The sequence below is a fragment of the Epinephelus fuscoguttatus genome, linkage group LG14 (genome assembly GCF_011397635.1).
Source record: "Epinephelus fuscoguttatus linkage group LG14, E.fuscoguttatus.final_Chr_v1".
Lineage (NCBI taxonomy): Eukaryota > Metazoa > Chordata > Actinopteri > Perciformes > Serranidae > Epinephelus > Epinephelus fuscoguttatus.
In genome coordinates this window covers 38,941,292-38,967,246 of record NC_064765.1, presented here as the reverse complement: position 1 = coordinate 38,967,246, position 25,955 = coordinate 38,941,292, and the positions used below count along the sequence as shown (strand labels likewise).

The following is a 25,955-nucleotide window of genomic DNA, read 5'->3' as shown; positions in this document are numbered from 1 at the left end:
TGTGCACCAGCCTATAGACGCACATTACTAACTTGTTTAACAGCAAAATACTGCGCCGTTGACTTTAGACCAGGTTTTTGTTGGTCACTGGCGCATTTGCTTTTTATGTCATCTAACTAGCAACGCACCATGACTGTGCCTGACCACTCCTCAGTTTTAGACCAACACACCCAGAGAAGCGCAAGTTCATTTGCTAGTTAGATGACGAGGGCGCAGGGCATGAAAATGACAACTGCGCCCTCCGCCATCCGCTTTAGACCATCTAAATAGGACCCACAGGCTATAGGCTACCCACCTTTCTTGGAGAAAAACTGGGTCACATGTTGACATCCTTTCTTTTGCCTCTCCTCTCTCTCCTTTCTCTCTTTCCTTTTTTGAAAACCGGATTTTCTTTTAGTACTAGGTAGCATGATGATGAGCGTAGCATTCTAGTGCAACCGCTGACTGCTACTAGGCACCATCACCATCAGTGCGCTAAGGCAGGACCAAACCATTTCATGCAGATACAGAGGGGTGGTCAGTCAATATGGATGTTTACTTTTTGGTCAGTGGGGATATTTAACTTTTACTGCCAAAAACAAGTAAAAACAAAGAGATCATTAACTTTATTACTATATTTATACTATATATACCTATTTTTGGAATTGTCCTAACTTTCCCCCCTATACGGCGCCACTGGGTAGCAAGTATGGAAGATGAGCAAGGGTGCTGGGCATACGGGGTTAGTAAGAAGGAAAGGGGCCATCACTGTGCTATGTTATGTGTGGTGAAGACGTACTGTGGAGGAATAAATGGACACCCTCACACTCTGCTCTTAAAAATGAGCATATCTCAAAAAGTAAACAATGTACATAGTTCAAAAAACTTATGGAGTGTGAAGAAATATTCTCTTTATGTTTCTACATTTAAAAATCTTTTGGAACAATATGTTTCGTGTTTTTATTTTGTATAATATCATGAAAAAACATGTCTGATTTTTATATAATTGTCTTTAAAGACAATTTAAATAATATTATCAATTACTATGGCTGTTACGACTTATATAACCTTTAAACTTCAGTTGTATAGTTTTTAGGGATACGAAGCATTTTACGATTCTCCAAAAAGTTAGATTAAAAAAGCAACAATACCAATGTAGGGACTGGCAGACAATTTCTATTCCACAGTTCAAAGGTTTATGAAGTGGACAGCTGTATCACAGCTGGAGTGATCTCCACAAGATGGTCTCAAGTTTGTACAGTTTTGTATGTCAACATCACAATACCTAAAGGAAAAAAAAAATAAAGGGAACTTTACTGTTGACATCTTATGTGTATTAAGTCACCAAAATTATGCACTAATTTAATTTAATTTTTTTTTTTTAAATTTAATTTTTAATTTTATATACTTTATTAATCCCCTAGGGGATCTATCTATCTATCTATCTATATACATATATACATATATATATATATATATTCATGTATTGGCTGCCGGGCCGGTGAAAATGTAAGAGGAGCCAGTAAAATCCTGAGGAGAAAAATGTTATGTTGGACACTGCTTTTAAAGAGTCCTGCATTGAAGTTTACATTGTGCTCACATTGTGTATTTACCCATAATCTGGCCATGGTCAGCCTGAATGTATGATTGAGTATGTATGCATGAGTTTTGATCAGTCTTGCTCCGTATTGCAGTAGCAGTGTATTTTCAGGTGAAGGCTCTCAAACAGCCATACATTTATTTAATCCTAATAACCATCCTCTTCCCCTCCCCAGGCTTCTACCCAAAGAAAAGCAAAACGCTGCCGCTCCTAACCTTGACACCTGCCACAGTTCCGTGCAGCCGTTTTGATAAATTTACATTAAAAGAGGTGAGGCGTCTGGCGGCGGAATCTGCTTTCCACTGCCTTTAATCAATGAAAACGTTTTTGTGGGCCTCCGGAGAGCGAGTGGAGCCGAAGATAAATATTGGCAGAAAAGAAAAACGTGTCGTCCTCCCCAATCGAGGGGGACATAATGATATTCAAAAGGAGACCCCCTGCCGAGATGCAAGGCAAACTGTTCCTAAGCAACAAAACACATTTTCCCTCTCCGAGTGCTCAGAACGAGGCTGGTGGCAGGATTTTTGGGGATGTGTGTGTGTGTGTGTGTTTGGGGCACTAACAACTTAAACCAGCAGTTCGGTGTATGTGTTATTCTGTCTCTAAAAAGTGTGTCTTTGTCTTTTTGGGTCTGAGTTTGTACTTTTAAGACTGTGTAAGTGTAAGTGTAGGTGTGTGTGTGTGTGTGTGTGTGTGTGTGTGTGTGTGTATTTGACCGTCAGCCAGGTTGTCAATGTTTGTCAGTTCTGTATGTGTGAGCATGCATGTGTCTGCTTGATTCTGTGTGTGTGTGTGTGTGTGTGTGTGTGTGTGTGTGTGTGTGTGTGTGTGGATTAAGGGGTGTTAGGGAACAGTGACCAGCATCAGTGAGAGTGGATTCTGTCCAGATGTTGCCACACACTTACATACATGGCTTACTACAGATGATGGCTTGTATTACTCATGATGAAGGAACATATATCATCTGAAGCAACATGTTAAAGGTTCTCACTGCCATGTGATGCGGTCCTGTCGCAGTATAAAGGCAACTGGTCAGTTCATTAATAAACACAACACTACATTCCACTGACGTTCAGTTAACTGATTTTTGAGATGATCTAAGGAGTAGAGCTACTGGATTAAACTGAGCAAAAAGGAAAATACACATTGGGCCTCTTGCAAGAAGCAAGATACTAACAAATCTTTTCTTATTTTTGTTCACAACCACAATTTCTATTTACTTTGTTATATCATATGAAACGTTTGAAGAAAACCTTGGATTATTACACTTCAGGGCTAAATAAAAATACTGTTGGTCCATTGATCCCAATTACTGTAATTTCAGTGACTAGGCATCCCTCTGCTGACCAGTAGTGGAATTTAACAAGTACTGTACTAAAGTACAAATTTGCCATTTTCTACTTCTACTCCACTACACTTAAGATGGAAATATTGTACTTTTTACTCCACCACAGTTATTTGAAAACTTTTTTGCCCAAAAAACATAAGAAATATACAAGTGCAGCTGAAATGATTACTTGATTGTAAGACAATTCATTGGCAACTATTTTGATAGTCATTAAAGTTATTTTTCATGTAATGATCAAATGCATGTCATGGTGCCAGCTTCTTAACTATGAGGACCTGCTGCTTTGTGGTTGAATTATTTTAATCATTCATTCATTTTCTTTTTTAAAGATATTTTTTGGGGCATTGTTGCCTTTAATTGATAGGACAGCTAAGTGTGAGGGGAGGGGGAGAGAGAGGGAATGACATGCAGCAAGGGGCCACAGGCTGGAGTCGAACCCGGGCCGCTGAGGCAACAGCCTTGTACATGGGGCACCTGCTCTATCCACTAAGCTACAGACGCCCCCATTCATTCATTTTCATTCATTTTCTGTAACCACTTGTCCATGTCTGCATCTGGACTGCGGTGAGGAAGCCAGAGTACCCGGAGAAAACCCACGCTGACACAGGGAGAACATACAAACTCCACACAGAAAGGCTACCCCACCCCAGGGTTTGATCCAGGAACCCTCTTGGTGTGAGGCGACAATGCTAACCACCACCTCTCATACTCTGAGCCAGAAATCTCTAGCCTGGTAAGACCATCCTTATAACATGAGCTCAGCATTCTGTTTCACTCAAATTAAAAGTTTACTCAGAGTTCACATGGATCCAAACACCCGACTCCAGGGGAAAGTCACAGGCAAAAATACATGTGACCCATCCGCCACCCCAACCTGCCTCCTTAAAAGTATTTGGGACAGCTTCCTTGTTTACTTCCGTCAGCGCATTGGTTATGTGATCGCAGCCTTTCAAAATACATGGATTATGTCTGAATTTGGGTGCACTGCTTTTCACAGGAAAATGTACAATGTACAGTTGTGAGAATAGCCTGATTGACAATAACTTAGACTCTAGACAACCTCTGCATCACACACATAAAATCAAACAGATCTGAGCAAACACTTCATCAATTGGTTAGTTTTTAGCCAACTAAAAAACATCTAATTTATATCAGTTTAAGTGTACACTATATTAAGAATATTTTCACCGTTTTACCTTGCAGTCTGACAGCCTTTTCTGACCAAGAATTAAAGCCATAATATCAAATATCATACCACCAGACTCCATTGACAGAAACAGTAATTCTACTCAGCAGAACACTGGAGTTGCTCAACCCCAACAAACTGCATTAAATAAGCACAGCAGAAACATAGGTCGGACTACAGTGTTTAATTATATATCTTCTAACATCACAGTTACAGCTAAAAATGACGACAGAAATCAACAAGTTTGCAGATTTTACATATCTCCGCAATTGAAATCAACTAGAAGTGGTTGTTGTTAGTGTGATTTCATGGTGATTTGGTCTGTATTACACAAACCTAATGTGTAGAAATATACACTCCTGTTCATCTTTCTCTCCCTCCAATGTTTTGTCCCAAAAGGGGGATCCAAGTCTATCACCCCCCTTTTATTCTTATTGTTATTATTATTAATGTCAGCATATTTTTTATTGTTCATTTCTTATTTTCCTTTCTTGTATTTTATGTTGTTGATCTGTGTTCTCTCTCCCTTTCTTACCTGATCATTGTTGGGTGTTCTCTCTAGGTTTTTTAAATCACCATGATTTTTTTTCCTTTCCCCATATTTTTTTTATTATTTTATCCATATTTTAATTATTAATATTTTATATTACATTGCCTTTTTTTGGCTGATGTTTTTATCCAAACTGAATTTTTTTGACTGCACTCAACCATGTGGGTACAACCCAAAAAATTGCAACAATCAAGCAAGTTCATCAACTTCATTGAATATGCTTAACTACTTTGAGTGCGATGTTCTTGTTGTGGCGAGCTAGACCTTTGTTAGTACAGCGCTAATTTGTTTTCCTACACAGCGAGCCTTTCCTTTTCTTTCTCTCTTTCTCCTTTGTTTCCCATTCTCCTCCTCTCGTCCCATCCCTCCAGACTTGCGTTCAGAAGCCTAGAGCGTCTGGAGGCTGTTCAGGATGGGAGATGGGATGTGTCCTTCCACTGACCAGCCTCCTCCACAAGAGTCTGGGGTGCGGCCAGGCCAGCATTTCATCTACATGAATGAATGAATGAATGAATGAAAAATTGGGGCTATGACCCCTCCACTATCCACATCCCCAAGAAATAAGGGTGACGGTGGTGATGATAATGGCAGTATAATTAATGTTGTCGCTGTAGTTACTTTCATTAGAACTGTGTATATATGTATATACATTTATTTCTTTTTCCCCTTTTCTTCTCAGACTTATCTATTATTCTTCATTTTGATCAATATTTTTCCTTTTTTATTGTCATTTCTTCTCCCTCCTTTTCCATCTTTAATTTATTCTTTTTTTCTGACAATTACTCTACCTAACTGACAATCTACATATAGATTCACGGTACCCATACTTGTAAATGAACAGGACAGCCTGCCCTCCTTCACACAGTATCTTTTGTTCCCCCAGTCTTAATCTATACTATAGAGGCCTGGGTCCAGTTGTTCAGATGTCACTCCCATCTGAATTTAATGCTTTTAGTATATTTTGATGCTAATCCTTATGTACTTATCCTGAAGTTAAATTTAACTGGGGCAGCTGTGGCTCAGTAGGTACAGTGGGTTGTCCACTGATTGGAAAATCTGTGGTTCGATCCCCCCAATGTAGGAGGAAAAAAGTGCTTTGAGTGGTCAAAAGACTAGAAAGGTGCTGTGCAAGTGCAGCTCCATTTACCTGTAACAGTATTTCTACAATGCGTTAATACTACCTCTACTAAATTTAAAGCTCTGAGAATTTCCTTTGCCACTGTGAACAGACATGGGCGTTCACAGGGTGTTAATAATATCCTGCAGCGGCGCACAGCTTTACACAGGTAGTCTACATGTACATTCTGTACTTCCAGTCCATGCTGCTGGATGTCCATGTGGACCTCAATGAATTGTGTTTCAAAACACTGGATCCTACAATTCCCGTAATGCATCTATTGAGAGAAAAGAATGTTTCAGCCTCGGTTTTTCAGCCAACATGGACGAGGAGCCCTTAGGTGCTCAGAAAGAAAGAAAGTTACAGATGTGTTAACAAATGGACCTTACAGGAAGATTCAAACTAAGGTAATCTGCTGTGATGACATTATCAGGGTTATTTTCCCCTCCAGAGCCACAGGAAACATTGTACTACTGTTCCTACAGAGGAAAAGCTCCATTGTGGGTGACCTGAACGGACAGTGAGTTTATCATGTAGGATGTCCACAGAGGTTGTAAAGGGACGATTAATCAAGGCACACTTTTAAGAAATAAGAAAATGTCTGTCTGCAGCTGCTCTGATGTATGAGAGACTCAGTTCATGAGAGCTTTTCCACTTTTTGTCAAACTTTGTTTCTGTTGTGTTGTGAAGTGCTGAGCTACAGGAGGTCCATCATTTTATGTTTCTACAGTATAATATATGGAAAAAAGCACAAGCACTGGGCTGTCATAGTGACCAATGATATCCACTGAAGCAAGAAAGAGCACAACCTACAGAAACATTCACATTACCCAACTTCACCTGCCTTTTGTTCAGCCACAGCTGGCCAGAGTTCAGTGTGGATGGTTGCTACCTTACATCCTAAATTGTACATTTACTAAAAGCAATAAAAACATCTCATTGCAGATTGTCGAGAGCGTAAGAACACAGAGAAATCCCATAATAATCAACTTTTCAGTGAGAGTGATCCACTCCTGATGGCTAATAGATGATCTAAGACTGCCACCTGGTGGCACAAGACTGCTAGTAAAACACTGGGGCGACTGGGGCATGTGTCAGCTCTAGAAATGAAATCAAACCAGACCAGGAGTTTAGCGGAAGTCTCGTCTAAAGGTCAAAGGTCATATTTGGCTTGGAGCATCCTGTTTCCAAAGGTTATGTCTCTGAAAACTGAAAACATGTTTTGAAATCCTGCTGAGAAAACATTTGCAACACAGACATTGTGTTGTGTTTTTGACTATTTTATTAATTTATTAGGTAGTGATGGTGACTTGAGTTTTAAATTGTCACAGAGAGCTCTGAGCTCTGAGTCAGGAGGTGGCATGGAAAGTGTCACAGAGGGCAGGGATGGATGATTCAGAGACAAATGCCCAACCTGAACTGTTACTACCCCATACATTTGAAGATGTGGCCCCTCTCTCCCTCTCTCTCACACTCTCACACGCACGCACACACACGCACGCACGCACACACACACTCTGAACTCAGATACGAAACAAAGCACAAAAGAAACTGTTTAATGCAAAATTAAATGTGCATTAATAAAGGGATAATGAGCTAACATATAGCTATCATAGGAAGCTTTATTATGTGATTTTGGTGCAGGAACCACAGAAACTGAACCAACAGGGACTGTTAACGCATCTGCTTATCTGGAATAGGTACAGCTTATGTGTTTACACTTCCTGCTGAGATCAAATTAAGGAGAAAGGGAAAATATAGCCAGTGCATTCATCATGGCTTTTTAAAGAAGACAAAATGCAAATTAATATGAAGCTATCAGTGGCAAGGGTGCATGTTGCTGGTATTATCTCAAGTCAATTCAATACGCAAAACTTTTGTTATTGTATTGTACTAAACTAAAAGGTTCGAGCGTAAGCTGTTTAAAAAAAAAAGATAAGTTGAGTGAGTGTGGGGTATAGTTATTTTGTTTAGTTTAGTGTAATAAACCTTTCATTTTTCAGACTATTAACTGGCTACCAGCGTGGTGCCCTGAGGTGGATTTGACACAGGTTATATTGTTAATTAATTTTAAATACTGAGCACAGTGCTTATTATTTATTATTATATAGGTTAGTATTAGTTTGTCTCTATGTGTCAGCCCTGCGATAGTCTGGCGACCTGTCCAGGGTGTACCCTGCCTCTCGCCCAGTGTCAGCTGGGATAGGCTCCAGCCCCCCGCGACCCTCCAGAGGATGAAGCGGTTAGAAGATGGATGAAGATGAGGGTTAGTATTAACTAATGCATTTACGCTACAACTATTTTACATATGATTGTTAGTGTGTATGTTTTTTGTCTGCTGCTTTGAATGTAAAATATTATATGCATTAGCCTATACGTCTGTTATTTTACTAACAAATAGGCCGATTTATTGCAAAAAGTCACTGTCTATTTATAGCCAGTTATCACAATGTGGTGTGGGGTTGACATGTTCTGCATTCGAAACTTAAGATTTAAAAAGACCATGCCAATGTGTTTCCAAGTTTACATTTAATCTGTAGACAGTAAGGGGTTTTGTATTATATTCATTCATTCATTCATCTTCTAACTGCTTCATCCTCTTGAGGGTCGCGGGGGGGCTGGAGCCTATCCCAGCTGACATCGGGCGAGAGGCAGGGTACACCCTGGACAGGTCGCCAGACTATCGCAGGGCTGACACATAGAGACAAACAACCATTCACGCTCACATTCACACCTACGGACAATTTAGAGTTACCAATTAACCTAGTCCCCAATCTGCATGTCTTTGGACTGTGGGAGGAAGCCGGAGTGCCTGGAGAGAACCCATGCTGACATGGGGAGAACATGCAAACCTCTTGCTGTGAGGCGACAGTCCCTTTTGTATTATATTTTTCTTTTCAAATGTTTTTTAAATGTAAAATTTTAATTTGAAAAGTAAGTATTAACTGCAGCTGTCAGATAAACATAACAACACATTTAAAACACATAACAAGACAACAACAAAAGTCCATAATAACAATATGTCAATAAATAAACAAGACTTATTTTGCAGATTATTGCTATAGGAACAAATGCCTTTTTAGTCAGTTGGTTCTAATATTAGGATATCCGTATCAGCAACCAGAAGGGAGCCTCTGGAATTCCACTGAAAGTGGATGAGATGTGTTCAGGTAGACCTTCTCTGCTTGCTCAGGTACAGGTGCTGCTGAGACTGCTCTAGGATCTTTCCTCGGGTGAGATTATTGCATTCAAAACTCCTTGCAATCCCACATACAGGATACAAGATAGATACAGACCTGCCCTCTTGGCCCCCTCATAATACTTGATAATAGCTGCTTTTAGGTTACTTTGATTGTTTTGGTTCAATTCATTTTTTTTGTCAGCTGGTATGAAAGCTGTCAATCAAACTCTGGCGTGTACTAAACAACTAGACTGAGACTGTTAGGTTTTAAGTTTTGGTGTTTGGATCCTAAAATGCAGAGGCAGAGGCAAGGACAGTTCTTGGGGTGTTTATTGAAAGAATACTGTCTCAAAGAAAAAAGGCAAGAGGCTGGAGGTGGTGGCTGAGGGCTGACTGGTGCTGCAGGTGAGGTGGCAAATTGTCCAGGAGATCCACAGAGACTGAGCACCAGAAAAACAGTAGCACTGGAGACTGCAGGCAAGGCACACTGGAAAACTCTTAATACCAAAAACTCAATGAAGCTCATGTATGTCACAAGAAGCTCTGGTGAACAAGGGAATCATTAAGGACTCATAGTTACAGAATGCAAGGGGATAATCTGGCACAGGAGTGGTGTCTTGATCAGGCTTTAATGGCAGGAATGATTACTGATGAGCACCACGTGTGCCTTGTAGTGAAGGCCCTGCTCAGCACAGAACAACCCCAAACACAAAACCAAACACCAAAACAAACATCACCATGACATTGGAAGGAACAGGCCACTCGGCCACAGCCTGAACCTTGGCAGGGTCCGCCTTCAACTGTCCCTTCTCCACCACAAACCCTAAGAAACTGACTGAGGTGACATGAAATTTGCATTTCTCTGCCTTAACAAAGAGTCTGTTCTCTAACAGTCTTTTTAACACCAGTCTCACATGTTGCATATGTTCATCAATGTCTCTAGAAAAACTCAAAATGTCATCCAAGTAGACAAACACAAACCTGTTACGCATGTCTCGCAACACATCATTAATGAGTGCTTGGAAGACGGCTGGGGTGTTGGTTAAGCTGAATGGCATGACCAAATACTCGAAGTGGCCGAGTGGGGTGTTGAAAGCCATTTTCCACTCGTCTCCCTCCTTGATCCTGATGAAGTGATAGGCGTTGCGGAGATCTAGTTTAGAGAAAACAGTGGACTGGTGCAGGGGACCAAAAGCGGAATCTACGTATAAGTGGAAGTGGGTACTTATTTATGACAGTTATATTGTTAAGGCCCCTGTAGTCTACGCATGGATGCAAAGATTTGTCCCTCTTCCCAAAGAAGAAAAACCTGCCCCAACAGGTGAGGAGGAAGGACAGATGAGACCTGCAGCTAGGGAGTCTGTGATGTACTGCTCCATGGATTCCTTTTCAGGCTTGGCTAAATTGTAAAGCATTCTAGATGGAAGAGGGGCGCCAGGGAGTAACTCAATAGAACAATCATAGGGTCGATGAGGAGGCAGTAAGAGGGCTCTGTCTTTGTTGAACACCTCCTGGAGGTCGTGATAAACTGGGGGAATGTTAGACAAGTCTATGGGTTTGGGTGGCACTGGAGGTGAAAGGACACTAGAGGGAGTAGCTAACTGTAAACAATGAGAGCGGCAAAATGTACTCCAGTTAGAGATGGGTGATGTGGACCAGTCAATATGGGGGTTGTGTAACTTGAGCCAGGGGAGACCGAGGACTACAAGGAGATGCAGGTAAGAATAACAACTAGCAAAATGACTTCATGGTGGTTACCTGAGAGCTGGAGGGACAGGGGAGCAGTACAGTGAGTGACATGAGCAAGTAACGGTCCATTAAGGGCAAGAACATCTCTTGGCTCAGGGAGAGTGTCTGTGGGCACATTTGCTTGAGAACACAGTTCAGAGTCAATAAAATTGTCATCGGCTCCACAGTCAACTAGAACTTCCAATGGTAAAGAGTTCTGAGGACACCTGAGCATAGTGGTACAGCTCATCAGCTCCCCACCGGCGGCTGATGGGCCTGCTCTTTTGGCAGCTGGGGGCAGGATGAGAGGAAATGGCCGGACTGGCCACAGTAAATGCAGAGCCTGTGCCGGACTCTGCGGGACACCCTGTCTTCCTGCCCTTTCCCTATGCCTCTCCTGTAGCCGGTTATCTAGTCAGATGGCTAAGGAAATCAGTTCCTCTAGGGACTGGGTCTCATCTCATGCAGCTAATTCGTCTTCCCCCTTAAGGAAAACACTTTGTAAAGTGGTCTCATCCCAACCACTCTCGGCTGCGAGAATGCAGAAATCAATGGCATATTGGAAGACCGGAGCTGAGCCCTGGCGGAGGGAAAGGAGCCGATTACTGGCTTCTTTGCCCTGACCTGGGTGATCAAACACTTTCCGCATCTCACTGACAAAGGTGTGATAAGACTGAGTGGTAACGGAATTATTGGAGGAGACGGCTAAAGCCCAAGAGAATGCCTGGTCAGAAAATAGACTCATGATAAAGGCTATCTTAGATCTATCAGTAGCATAAGTCTGGGGCTGCTGATCAAACACTAGGGAACACTGGTGCAAAAACTGGCTACATGTCCCTAACTCACCTGAGTGGGGATGTAGGGTTTATGGGAAAGGCTGGGTTGGAGAGATGGAAGGAGCCGCAGGTGGAGCTGGTGGAGCAGAAGAGGCCTGTGGATCGACCGGAGAAGCCGAAGTGGAGATCCGGGTGACGACCTGATCCAAGCGACCTCCAATCTGGGAAACACTGGTGAGGTGATCATGGATTACTCTTTCGAGTTGGGCAACATGAGCGCCTTGCGTCGACAAAGGTTGCCATAATCTATCTGTCTCTGCGGGGTCCATGTTTTGGCCAGATTATTCTGTTAGGTTTTAAGTTTTGTTGTGGTTATCCTAAAAATGCAGAGGCAGAGGCAAGGACAGTTCTTGGGGTGTTTATTGAAAGAATACTGTCTCAAAGAAAAAAGGCAAGAGGCTAGAGGTGGTGGCTGAGGGCTGACTGGCGTTGCAGGTGAGGTGGAAAATTGTCCAGGAGATCCACAGAGACTGAGCACCAACAGTAGCACTGGAGACTGCAGGCAAGACACACTGGAAAACTATACACAAGAAAAAAATCTAAATAAATAACAAAAACTCAAAGAAGCTCATGTAAGTCACAAGAAGCTCTGGTGAACAAGGGAATCATCAGGGACTCATAGTTACCGACTGCAACAGGATAATCTGGTACAGGGAGAAAAAACAGAAAGAGGGAGGGGGAAAAGAGCACAGAACAACCCCAAACACAAAACCAAACACCAAAACAAACATCACCATGACAGAAACCGCCTGAAACAAACAGTCTTGGTCTGCTTCCAAGCTGGTGGGGTTTGGCTGTGGCATCAAGTAAACTAACTACAGGATTTTGTGTACCACTTCATGCATTTATCAGTTTCTCATGTGTGAATGTGAATAAAACATGGTGACTGAACAGTATCTTTCCCTTACTAAAATTATGTTTATTGTCTGTCATGGCTAATGCTCCAAGTCAGTGAGGATGCTTATATGCACACTAATATTCCACTATTATTCCCGATGTGACAATATTCTGAATTCAATAGGGGTCATATAAACAGCATATTTAAAATTCCAAATTAGGCCTTTTTTCCAAATGTAGCATTTTCAGATTACGACGTGTGATATGGCACTACTGTTTGGGTTTTAGGAGCATTCTTTGGGCCTGTAAATTCAGCATTCAGAATTTGCATCTCATATGCAGCGGGCTTTTTTTTTTTACTGCAGTTTGTGATACACAGCCTTTTGCCTGTTTTCAGCAGGCTCTGTGCTTTGTCATGGAAACACTGTACACAAACCAACTCGCCAACAATTTGGAGGCTGTGGTAGACATGCATGCCCAAAAGAAAAGCCCACATTTCTGGTTGGAAGTAGAAACACACTCCTTCTTTTATACAATATGAAAGACTTGGATATCAACAGGTTTTTGGATATGTGTGGTATGCATTGTTGAACAAATGAAAGAGGAAGGCTGTGTTCGCATGGTCCAGCAAGTTCACTGACAGTGGAAAACTACTACTATGTGCCCCGGCTGTATCTAGGCTAACGGCTAACATGCTAACTATTATTTCTATGTCACTAATCACTTGAAACAAATTTATGATGATAGGAGACGGGTTGAAATAAACCGAAATTTCCCTTTAAGTGCAGTTTTGAAGCACTTAAATTTTAAATAATTTGTGGTTTTACTCCATTACATTCCTGCTCCTGCTCTTTACTCCACTAAATTTATTTAACAGATACAGTTACTTGTTACTTTTTAGTACCGTAGTATCTATGTTGTTAATGCTGCTAATCAGGAATAAGATTCTAGTAATAAACAGTATATAACAAAGACTGTATATAAAGATGGACAGTGCATCTCCACTTCCTTCCACTGTACAAAAATGAAGCCAAAATATCTGTGATACAGCTGCTGCCATCTTGTGCTAGTGATGTCATTTGGAGCCAGAGTCTGCAGTAGCTACCTCCGGGGTACAAAGTTCCTGCCCATTCACTGGTGGCACACACAGCTATCAATCAATGATGGCAAACCTCCTTTTTATAGCATCAAGTAACTAATCAAAGCCTTGTCCACAATTTTTCTCCTCATGAAACTCCAATAATAGTGATTATGTAACTATTAGGGACAAATCTCCTTTTTATCCAAAGTGGTTCCGAAGAAATATTGTTAACGTTCTGTCAATTTGTTATAAACATGGCTGTATATTATCCTATGAGCTTCTTATTACAAGACACAACTTTCCAATTCCTTTTGAAGAAATTCTGTAATCAAAGCCATTGCTTCAGGTTTAACCCATCTCAATAGAGGTCACTTATGTTTGGGTAAAGGAAACATCCCAGATAATCCATTTGCATTACTTTGGTGGTATCAACATATTTCACATAAAATAATAACTGACAAATTCGTCAAATTTTCCAAAATAAAAACAAAATCACCCCCAGAGGGAAATTTAACTGGAACTCACATTTGGAAGACATTACCTGGCATACACATGGCTTTTACCTTTAAGTTTATTTCAAAGTTTTGCATAAAATCTCTCTGATGAATTGTAAAATTTCCAGATATGTAGATGTTTTGCAGACAGACTGGTGAAACCTCATTCCATTTATTCTTTCAGTGTAGAATAAATTGGTCTGACTTAAGTTCTCATGTTTTCAGTGTTACTAATGTCACTTATTGTTTTACTGTTAAAGATATAATCTGTTACTATGATGGTACGAGTAACACATCTCTGAACTATGTTGTTCATTTGTTTATTTTATTGGGTACATTTTTTATTCATAAACAGAAATTCTCAGGTTCCATCTTTTCTTGATTGAATTTAACTCTTATAAATAATTATATAAAATAACAGGTTTTTAGAATATTACATTGTTTTTTGTTTGTTTTGTTTTCTGATGTCCATTCTTACTGAAATATAATTAAGGCTGTGAAAATAACACATTAATTTTGATGAATTAATCACAGAAAAAAATAACGTGTGATTAATCAGTTAATGGTGCCCTTTGATCCTATGCGTCATTGAAGGCCACAGTGGCTTTGTCACAGGATGGAGGCAGATGAGACAACGCTGCTTGGCCCTGTGAATGGAACATTTGCATTTAAAAAACACCTAGATGGAACTGGTGATAGGAGCACCATTCTCTGCAATTTCTGCAGTAAGGAATTTTGTACCATTGGAGAACCAGGCGACCAGGCATTCAGTCGCAAACTGAGTAAGTCTACCTGTGACTCACTATAACTCCCTTGCAAAATGGATTGAAGTGGACTGCAGGTAAGTTTGGGTGGTAGAGGGCAGGGGGACAATTGTGTCCAAAATCCAACAGCTTCACTATGACACATCTGCCAAAATTGATTTGAAAATTGATGTATGCGATTCATTTAGATTGATTCATTACAGAACATGTGATTAATTAGATTTTTTTTTTTTTATCGCTTGACAGCGCTATTCATAAGATTTTTAAGTATGTGTGTACTGATATTATAAATATTTCATAATCATAATATATTGTAATTATGATTATACTTTATATTTATTATAATTATTTAACTTTCAGCTTTTGTAGAATGTCACTCATCTTTCATTGTAATTGATGTTTTCAGCTTTCATGTATTGTTGTTTGGTTCTTTTTTAGCTGATGTTTTTGTACAATTTTTTGTTGAATAAAGTATTCTTATAAGACTTATATAAGTATTCTTATCAGGAAAATGAAAACTTGAACAGGAATCAGTGTGATAACAACTACCTAAAATGGCAGAAACCATCTTATGAAAATATTTATTTTATTCATACTTTGAGTTTATAGTTTGACCCATGTCCTATCTGCTAACACGAAAGGGGCTGGGTTTATGACTTAAAAGTGCAGCCAGCCACCAGGGGTTGATCAAGATGCTGGGCTACACTTTTGGGAGGCTGTCACATCATCCATCTAGTCTACGGTAGCCTATTTAATAAGCATGACATGCTGGATTGGGCCATGGCATCACAAGTACTTTTACTTGTATCTCAGGCTCTGTCATGTCTTAGAGAGCTCATAGTGCCCTATTATCTCACCAAATCACTGCACTCTGAGAATGCAGGGTTACCTGTGGTTCCCAAAGTCTCCAAAAGTAGAAAGGGAGCCAGAACCTTCAGCTATCAGGCTCCTCTTCTGTGGAATCATCTTCCTGTTTTGGTCTGGGAGGCAGACACCGTCTCCACATTTAAGATTAGACTTTCCTCTTTAATCAGTCCCTCCAGGATCTCGTGGCAAAAAAACCTTGAATTTGTGGCCAATTTTGTCAGAAATTGCGATAAAAATTTCAGCATTTTTATGTGATTTTTTTGCGGGAAATTGCGGCAAATGACAAAAGGAGAAAAATATATATATATATATATATTTTTTTTAATTACTACCTCCTCTATAATAATTATACTGAATATTACAAAAATAGCTGCAAATGGGTTTTTTTATAGTTCTCTTCAGGTTTATTTAATTAGTTTCAAAACATGGACTCCAATAATGTTGCAAAAAATCCTGAGTGAATATTGTAGCTCTCAAACCACACAATGTGACTGTAAAACAACATGTAAGCTACATCTTCAGAGCGTTTCTCCATACTGCAATGCCATTAGCGCATTTGATGACGTTTCAAATAACGTCGTGTGCATGACGACTTCTGGTCGGCCGGAAAATGTGGAAAAATGTGGAAAAATCGCGGGAGTTCTGAAAAATTGCAAGCCCCCGCAAATATTGCAGACTTTCTTTGAATTTGTGTTAATTATTGCGATTGCAAAATCATAATTTTCTGGAGGGACTGTTTAATAAAGCTTATAGTTAGGGCTGGCCCTGGCTTGCCTTGGACCAGTCCCTAGTTAGGTTGATAAAGGCCTAGTCTGCCTACTATGATACACTGAGCTCCTTCTCTCTCTCTCACACACAGATTTTGAAAAGTTGGTTCTTCTTCATCTGCTAACAATTTGTGTCCCATTAATGCATGTCTCTAATTCAGCTTGTTCTGCAGAGCCTTTGTGCTCCATTGGCTCGCAGGTTCTCTCGAATTGCAGCTATGCCTGGATGGTGGGTTGTGGTTACACTGCTGCCATGGTCCTGCCTGATGCCTCCTACTACTGCTGTTATTTTTATTAGTCATAATTGTACTATTATTATACACATATTACCATTATTGTCACATACATATACTAACATATGTTAATACATATACACATAACATATAAAATACCAAAATACTATTATCATCACGTTATCATTATTATTATTATTATTATCATTATTATTATTATATTTTTACACAAATTAATGTTATTGTAGCTAGTGTCATTACTGTTTGCCTTGCATCTCTCTCTGTCTCTGTCTCTCTGAATGTATACTGTAAATTTATTATATATATATTATATTGTATGCTATGAAGCCCTCTGAGGCAAATTGTGATTTGTGATATTGGGCTTCAGATTCTGAATACAAGACTTTTACTTGAAATGGATTTTTTTTTTTTCAATGTGGTATTACTTTTACCTAAGTAAAACATCTCTGTTGTTCCTCCACCACTGAATAATTCAGAATAGTGTAGCAAGGCCTGCTGTCAGTCACTGGAAATTAATTTTCGTTAACAGGTCCATGTAGAGCAAATGATTCAGGATGAGTCATTTCAATTGTCTGATCAATAAGATACCTGTCAGTCCATTTGATTCCTTGGTTTGTTTGTTAAGATTTATTGTGAATAGGAAATGTACCAGAGTTAAAAGGAAGCAATGTGTTTTTTTTTTTGTCCTGGTTTGGTCCAAATAATCCAAACTATGAAAGTGAAAGTTAATACAGAGTTGCTGTTTTGTGCACCAGCTTATTTTGTGACACGTGTGCTTGTGCAAATCTTCTTTGCAGGGGAAGAGACACTAATAATCAAATGTCAAGATCTTCTGTTTACTAAGGTAGAAAATAAAATATCTAGCCCATGTTTCAGATCACATGAGAGTATTAGGGTATTGTATACCTCCATATTTACCATTAAAAGCTGCGTTTCACTTTCAGGAAACTCTCCATGTTGTGTTTGTACAGATGGTGCAGTCAAATTGTCCTGCAGTGGCTTGCGTCACAATGTTTCCCAAATAAACTGAACTAATTTCCCCATGTGGTGATTAAGTATGTACAATGAAATAATTTGGTGTTCTGTCGCAACCAATTATGTACACTTTGGATTCACGAGTGGCAACATGAGAGACACACAAATTAGCTGCCATTTGTAACATTTATCCTTCCTGAATATCAGAAGCCAAATCAAAGCAATTATGACCCGAGCGTGTCTACTTTGGAGTTTACCAAGTTCATTACGCAAATTAACTTCCTAATTAGCTTTTGGCTTCATGCACACTTTCATCTGCTGTTTTAGGGGGCTTTTAAGTAATGGCCGGCACACAAGAGCCCAAACAAAGCTTTGTGTAAATACAACAGGGGCAGGAGAATGGGACACTTACAAATCAGACCTAATCAAATTCCCAGCATGAACCGAGGGACACTTGGCATGTGATGGCTGAAATACTGTGACAAGTTTAAGAGACTCCAGGAGGTTTTCCTCTAATAGAAATGCTGCATGTAATGACTTCAGTCCCTAATATACTAAAGAGCTCAGGACAATTAGGGGAGAAAAAAATAACAGTTTTATTTCAGTTTTCCTGTGTTGTATTTGCATAATGTGTAGGTGCAACAAGAAGAATTGACCTCCACTTTTAGTAGTTAAAGGGATTGCTCTTTATCAAGAACTCCGCCTGGAACGAGACAAACCAAAAAAGATGGTCACAATTCAAATCAAGTGTAGGCAGATGATAACAGTGAGGTAATAAGCTGTTCTGAGGGTAATACCAGGAAGTCCACGGGGTCCTGTGGTTGGGCCATGCAGCATTCGATCAGGCCCTGGGTCAGAGTGGGCATGACATACTCCATCAGGTAGTTCCTCATAGAGACTGTCTGGGCCTCCAGTAGCTCCTCCTCCTGCTGCCTCACCTCCTCCAAAACTTTGGTCTGACACAAGTAACACATTCAAGTTAATATACAAACATATCAAACATACTCCTGCATCACACTTTAAAACTAAAGAGCCAGTGTGTAACATTTAGAGGGATTTAGTGACATCTAGTGGTAAGGACTGCAGATTGCAACCAGTGGAAACTTCTCCAGGTAAGAGTTCCTTCAGTGTTCATTGTTTAGGAGTTTTTTTCTGGAAGCCAAATTCTTCACAGAGGTCTCTTCCTCTCCACAACAAATGGACCCGGTTATTTAAATCAGCAAAAAGACAGAATAAAGCAGTTTCACGTTACAAATCAGTGTTTCTCTGACACTGTTTAGCTCGTGACAGACAGCCCACTTACCCAGCATCTAATGTGCCCTCATCTATTTTCTCTGATAACTTAATATGTGCTCGCTTTATTTCTGATCCAGACATTTAGGAGGTTTTCGCCATAAGCCGAATTATCCTCTCCAAAACAAACGGAATCGTTAATTTAAACCGGTGAAAACTATGAATAAAGCAGTTTCACATTCTTTAAAAAATCTGTTTTTCCAATGCTATTTGGCATTTGGAGACGAGCCACCAACCGAGCCCCTGCTAATGTGTGCTGACCTTTTTCCTCTGATAACTTAACTTTTTCTCGTTATACTCCACTCAACGCTACAGTGGACCCATGTCTCTAAGTATGTGTCCCCTGGAGGATCCGACCAATCACTAACAACCAGATATCTCAAAGGCACCAGCACACAACAAAAAACACAAAGCATGCAAAACTACGTGCAAGGTACCCTGGGTAAATTGGTTGTTGATGTTCTGGGATGCCATGTCAACTTCAGCCTGTTACATGCATTGTCTGTTTTCAGAATACACTTCTGTTTTCACAGGAAACTGCATACAGTCTCTTTCAAAATGAACACACTATGTTGGTACAACACCGCAAATTTACATTTTTTCCTTCAACAACAAACACACATGGTTACGTTTTACCAACACATAGGCACATGATTGGGTTTAGAAAAAAGAACAGGGTTTGGCTTTACAATCTTACGGGAAGCGAACACCGGCCTCGCAGGTAAAGGTCAGTGACTGTTAGACCCATCCACCATCCCCTCGCACGCCTGGTGCCATGACACTATAACAGCAGCTGCCCGCGTATCATGCCTACATGAAAGGACAGCTTTTTTCTTCAGTGTCTGATGCTGGAAGTTACTGACCAAGCACCAGTTTCGACAACTTCGGAATGTGACCAGGTCAGACTCAATGCAAAGGTTGGACCACAAAAACAAAACCAATGACCCCTCTGGAAACTCACAATCATATTTTGTGAGGTCACACTGACCTTGACATTTGACCTTTGACCACAAATTTCAGATCAGTTTATTCTTGAGTCCAAGTGGACTGAACAAATTTGAGTAAATTTCCTCATGGTGTTCTTGAAATACTGCATTCACAAAAACAAGACAGATAAGGTAACAGTGACTTAAACCTTTGACCACCAAAATGTAATCAGTTAATTGCTGTGTCCAAGTAAACGTTTGTGCCAAATTTGAAGAAATCCCCTTAAGGTATTTTTGAGGTATTGCATTCACAAGAATGACATGGAGGAAAGGTCACAGCAACCTTGACCTTTGACCCTTGACCACCAAAATTCACATCTATGGGGTAGGAAATTTTTCATTATGGGAAAGGAAAAATCTGTGAAAAATAAACCCTTGATAATTGTTACTCATGAAATGTTAAATACTGGAAAGTATAGATTTCTGAAAGGTGTTTTCTATACTGTACCTGATTCTAAATGTTTGTGAACTATTGTGTGTTTGTTGTGGCTACTGTATGCGTATTGTATGTAGATGTGTATGATTTGTATTATGTTGGATGTATTGGGTGTGATGGACCCCAGGAAGAATAGCTATGCTTAGGCAAGTGCTAATGGTGGTTGGTTGGTTTATAAAGCACTTAATGGTCTTGGGCCTTCCTATTTATCAGATTTGCTTTTAACCTATGAACCCTCTAGAACCCTCAGGTCTTCTGGTAGTGGCCTTTTAATTATCCTGAAAGTTAAAAAAAAAAAAAAAAAACAGAGTGAGGCAGCCTTTTATTACTATGGACCGCACCTCTGTAACAACCTTCCTGAAGACCTGAGGGCAGCAGAGAATGATGAAATTTTTAAAAGCAAACTCAAGACCTATCTTTTTAACCTGGCTTTTAATATAAATATATATATATATATATATGTATATATATATATACATACATATATATATATATATATATATATATGTATATATATAATCCTGTTTTTATTTTACTGAGATTTATTATAATGTCATTTATTTATTTATTCTCTCTCTCTCTCTCTCTCTCTCTCTCTCTCTCTGCATGTGTGTATATGTGGGAGGTCCTTGTTTTACTGTTTTATTTTGTGAAGCACATTGTGTTACTGCTTCTTCGTATGAAAAGTGCTATATAAATAAAGTCTGATTGATTGATTGATTGATTGATTGATTGAATGATGGATCCATAACTAGAAAAGCACTCAGAGAGTGCAGACCTCCGCCAAGTAGGTGATATTCCTTCCCCCTCTGTGTCAAATTTTGCAGCCTGCATCACAATTAGGTTATTTGCATCACTATCATTATTAGGTTATATATGCCTTCACCATGGACACACTGTGGTGTATTTATTTTGTTTTTATTTTGTACCAACACAGAATATAATATGTTATTTTGTATTTTTCACTTTCTTTTTTTTCCCAGAAAATTCATTTCAACTTTAGAATTACAACAATATTTAGCAAGTAGAACAAGACGTGCTTTCCGGCCACTAGATGGCGCTATTTTCACCGTCTTTGGAAATTGGAATTGCTGCTGAGGCTGTCAGACGATAGACTTTATTTTTTATTATTTTATCCACTTTGCTTCAACCGATCACCACCAAAATTTTATCATCTGTTCCTTGTCCCATTATCCACCTTTCCTGAAAATTTCATCAAAATCCGTTCTTAACTTTTTGAGTTATTTTGCAGACAAACAGACCAACGCCAGCGAAAACATAACCTCCTTGGCGGAAGTCCTAATAGGAAAGGAAAGGAAAGACGGACAACACGAAAACATAATGCCTTCGGCCACGGCTTTCACCAGTACGGAGACATAAAAAGAGATGGAATGATACAATAAAACAAATCAAAGACAAGGTACCACAACCAGTGGAGATGGAAAGGAGACACAGAGAGGGTGGATGCAGCAGGTGTTAATATGGCTGGACGAGATGGTGTTAATATGGATGTTAATGCTGAGTTAATGTAGCCAAACATTCACTTCAGTGTCTTAACTACCAAAGAAAAGTTGCAACTCACTGAGGATTAAAAGTTTCAATTCAAGTTCGATGAACACAAATTAAAACTCCTCGTCCACCTGTAGTTTGTATCACAGTAATCACATATTGCGTTCATTAATAATAGCCTAATAGCTTTTCATTCTAATAATTTGTTTTCAGGTACATATGTCTATGTTTAATTCATGCTTTTTTCCCCACTACAGCTTTCCTTGTGTAAATCCCATCTGTGCTCTGTTTACACCTGGTCTCATTTAAAACTCTGTTAACGTGTCTATTGTTAGCCAGATCCTCCCTTAAATGCATATGCAATGAAGAGAGAGACCCACACACTTGACATGTCATACACACCGCCACTGTTTGGTACTACAGTTCATGTGTGTGACAGTGTGTCACATCTGTACCTGACAAACAGGCCCAGGAGCCTGAGTACATTGGATGCATCCAAAGCTAGTAAGCTGACCTTTGAGTTAGGATTTTTTTTTTCAATGCAACACACAACCTGACCTGAATCTAATTATTCCATCTTGTGTTGTATTGTCAGCTTTGGTGTAAACAAGTTCAGCATGGGTCAGTCTCACGATGGAACACAGGGCCTTGGTTGCAGGAAAAGAGCTTCTGTTGACTTAACAGGAAGTGCTTGTTTTATGCTGATGCCCCTGTCTCTAGTGGAGCTATGAAGTGTGACATGAAATGTCTCTTTTCTATATTGACTGTGGACACTGTACAGAGGGACAGACAGACCAAAACAATTACTGGAACACAGTCTAATCTCTAATAGACCTCTGTAATAACAGCAGCCTAGGGGTGTAAATCACTAGTTTCATCACAATACCACATTAAATCGATTCTTTGGAAAACAATATGATATTTGCCAATATTACAAAAGCCTTGTTTCCGTCAAACACTTTCAGTATGGTACGTTGGAACCAAAAGTAACCCTTCAGACATGGTACCTAGACCCTAGATCCGTTTAGCGTTTCCACTGCAAACAGTACTCTTAAATATGGGCAAGCTTGTCGTCACTCACTGCTTCATAAAGCTCTCGAGGGAAGTCTTCACCTCATTTATCATCAAGGCTGCACGCCAACATTTTCAGAACATAATAACAGGCTGCAGTGAGAGACTCTCTCTCCATGGGATATTTAAAAATAGCGGGTTTGTGAATTTAGTCCTCCTCAGGCAATGGGGACAGTAAGGAACATTTCCATTGGTAACATCCACAACTTTTCACAGTCTAAACGGAAGAAATATATACTGAACTGAACCGTACTAGACTGCTTGGTGGAAATGGGGCTATAGTCTGCCGCGATACGATTTCAGTCTGTTACAGAAGAAACTGCCAGCCCTTTCTTTTTTACTTTTGGCCATAAAAGATAAAAACAACACATAAACAATAAGTGCAGTAAAGTAAAACAGCACATGGGAAAAGTTAACCTTCAGAGCTTTCTGTCAGAAAGACCTTTCTGGAAGAAATGTTTTCAAACTGCAATTCTTTCTGGCTTAAAGCCCTGAAGGCAAACTTCTCCAAACAGCCATCAAACATGAACTCACAACAACATCACTTAACAAAAGCCACAAATTCAGCTCAGTAATAACTGTAAAGGTTCATAAACAAAATAATTGTTTTTAGCTAGTCATTCATTTTTACTTTAAGCACCACTCTACTCATAGCTTAAAGCAACACAATGGAGTTTTTGAGCCCTCAAAATATACATCCAAGATCCTTGTGATGGTACATCAACTCACAGTAGGTTGGATGATACCTCCGTCATTGCTTGAGAGTGCCTGTTTCACTTGCACTGGCACTATGCAGTTTCGGGGTTCGGGTCGGAAAACACGCTCAAAAAAGACTACAAAATTTGTCTGCTTTATGGCATACATCATATTCCCCTCCTCGTCATATCCCCCCCTCTCTTTAGAGTAGCCTAGCCGAACCAAGGTGAACAAAGTTAGACGTGGTTGACATGGCTGAAGCGACAAAGAAAAGGAAGAAGGTGAAGGTGTTGTCTGAGGAGACAAAGAAAAGAAAACGGAAGAGCAACAAAACAAGAGCTCGAACAAGGATTAATATTGGCCTGGCTTCCACACGCTGGCGAGAGCTGAAAGAGGAGGAGGGATGCCCGACCGATGGTTACCTGGCGCTGTTACTGCTGTTACCCTCTACTTAGGAGACTCACTGTCTGAAGGTCGGCTGCCTCAGGTACATTTTAAGACAAAGTGTTAGCCTACATACAGACAGCTTTCGTTTTAGTTTGTCTTTAACAGTTTGCTGTTGGCACCGCAAGCGTGATGTGCTTGTGTCAACTGTGAACGTAAATCATAATAGCGGTGAATGAGACACTGCGGACAGAGCAGATTGAAATATGGCTTTCTACATGCTGATCACATGTATTGATAAAGTATTGGCTTGGCTGGCAGAGGTTTTATCACACTTACTCACAGTAACAAGCGTAGTTGTCATTAATTAGAGTAATCTTGAAGTTATATTCCCTTCATCTGCATCGCGGCCTCTCTGCTGTTGTCTGACTGACGTGTGTGTGTGTGTGTGTGTGTGTGTGTGTGTGTGTGTGTGTGTGTGTGCGCGTGCCCTGACATGTAGAGAGCAACTCATTTCTGAGTTTCGAAAATGAATAAATAAATAAATAAAGCAATCAGCCTAATCATGTATGTACAAAGTGCCATAGGGCTACTTTACCTGTTCTGAAGACATGATGATCGTGCATAACACGGCCAGCCTCAGGAAGTTCACCGGTATCGTTGGCTTGTCAACAAATGCACGCACAGAAAGATTTTTGCGACAGTTGTAACAGACAATACCGTCTTTTCGCCTGTAGGGGGACCCCGTGAGGTAAAAAGCGCAATCCTCCATTGTGTTGCTTTAATAAACTACATGTAACATTATTTTTGTTACTCACCATTGGTTTAAGTCAATGCATCTCCCCACAGAACAGCATGGTTGAATTTCAGCCTGCATGTACGTTTTATAACCCAACATTGTTAAAACAAAGCAGCTAATCTTGCTGCAGTGACAAATTAATGGAGTGAGATGCCAGGCAGGTACGTTGTGTTTTCTCTCGTAATGTCACTGTTTACATACGGCATGTGCTTTGTCTGTTGTCCCATGTTTTCTCTATTACTGAAAATATTTCCACACTGCTGATTTATTCCCAAATTCATAACGATATCCTAATTATCTCTCTTGGCTGCTTGCCATTTGCCTGTTGCTGTTTGATGGTGGCACAGAATTTCTGAAGAAAGGCTATCCTACAGATGATATGGATCAATGTTTACTCTTTGCATGGATGATACTGGATTGTTGATCACTGAATGAATTTATCGATCCAGATCGATGGATCGTTACACCCCTACAGCAGATGTGTTTGAAAGTTGATTTGTGAAGCAAAAACAACTTTCAGACAACCGAATCTCAGCTCTCCTCCCAGTGCCTATCCACTCCTCCCAGTGTCTACCCACTCCTCCCAGTGCCTACCACTCCTCCCAGTGCCTACCCAGTCCTCCCAGTACCTACCCACTGTTCCCAGTGCGCAGCGCCTTGTTTGGCCTCCTCTGCCTCCCACCTCTCCTCCTCAGCTTTCTCCTGGGCCTCTCTCCTCATCCTCTCTTCAGCCTTCCTCCTCTCCCCTTCCTCCACCTCCTGGCTGCTGGGGCCGTAGTTTCTGGGCTGGCCCACCGTGTCAAAGATCTTCTGCATCAGCAGCAGGCAGTCAGGCTCATGGCTACTGGTGATCTCTGGAGAGGATGACAGGAAACACAGAAGGGTTTGACCATATGATGAAAATATCAGCGGTCAGTGACTGGATGAAGCAGGACCGGGCTCAGCTGGATGCTGGCGCCTGGTCCGTTAAAGACCCAGTCCAGACGGGGACGTCAGGTGGTCCAGTAGGGACTGGGAGACACCGCTCACAGCAGGAAACTACACGGCCAGACAGTGCAGTGGCAACTGCACAGACATCTGTATTTAGAACTGACTGTTTTGGACTGGCTTATCTATCTATTTTCTGCCCCTCATCAGCAACAAGTTGTGGCAGTGCTGACCATACAGCTAAACCAACAGACCCTTCCCTATCATATATCCCTAGACGAAGGATGTAG

General features: G+C 40.4%; 1 protein-coding gene across 5 annotated transcripts in view; it reads right to left on the bottom strand.

Annotated features, from left to right (window-relative positions):
- Positions 1 to 17,019: 17,019 nt before the first annotated feature.
- The window catches only part of ak7b (adenylate kinase 7b), a 30,948-nt gene continuing 22,012 nt past the window's right edge, over positions 17,020 to 25,955 (bottom strand). For 3 of the 5 annotated variants that reach the window (XM_049596254.1, XM_049596259.1, XM_049596258.1), the window contains 3 exons: positions 25,372 to 25,592; positions 18,362 to 18,520; positions 17,022 to 18,267 (listed from right to left, as the gene is read on the bottom strand). In XM_049596254.1, coding sequence (XP_049452211.1) covers positions 18,229 to 18,267; positions 18,362 to 18,520; positions 25,372 to 25,592 — 419 coding nt within the window. In that variant the 3' untranslated portion in view covers positions 17,022 to 18,228. Of the gene's footprint in view, positions 18,268 to 18,361; positions 18,521 to 25,371; positions 25,593 to 25,955 lie in introns of all 5 variants that reach the window. The other 2 variants (XM_049596257.1, XM_049596256.1) reach the window with 2 other exon arrangements.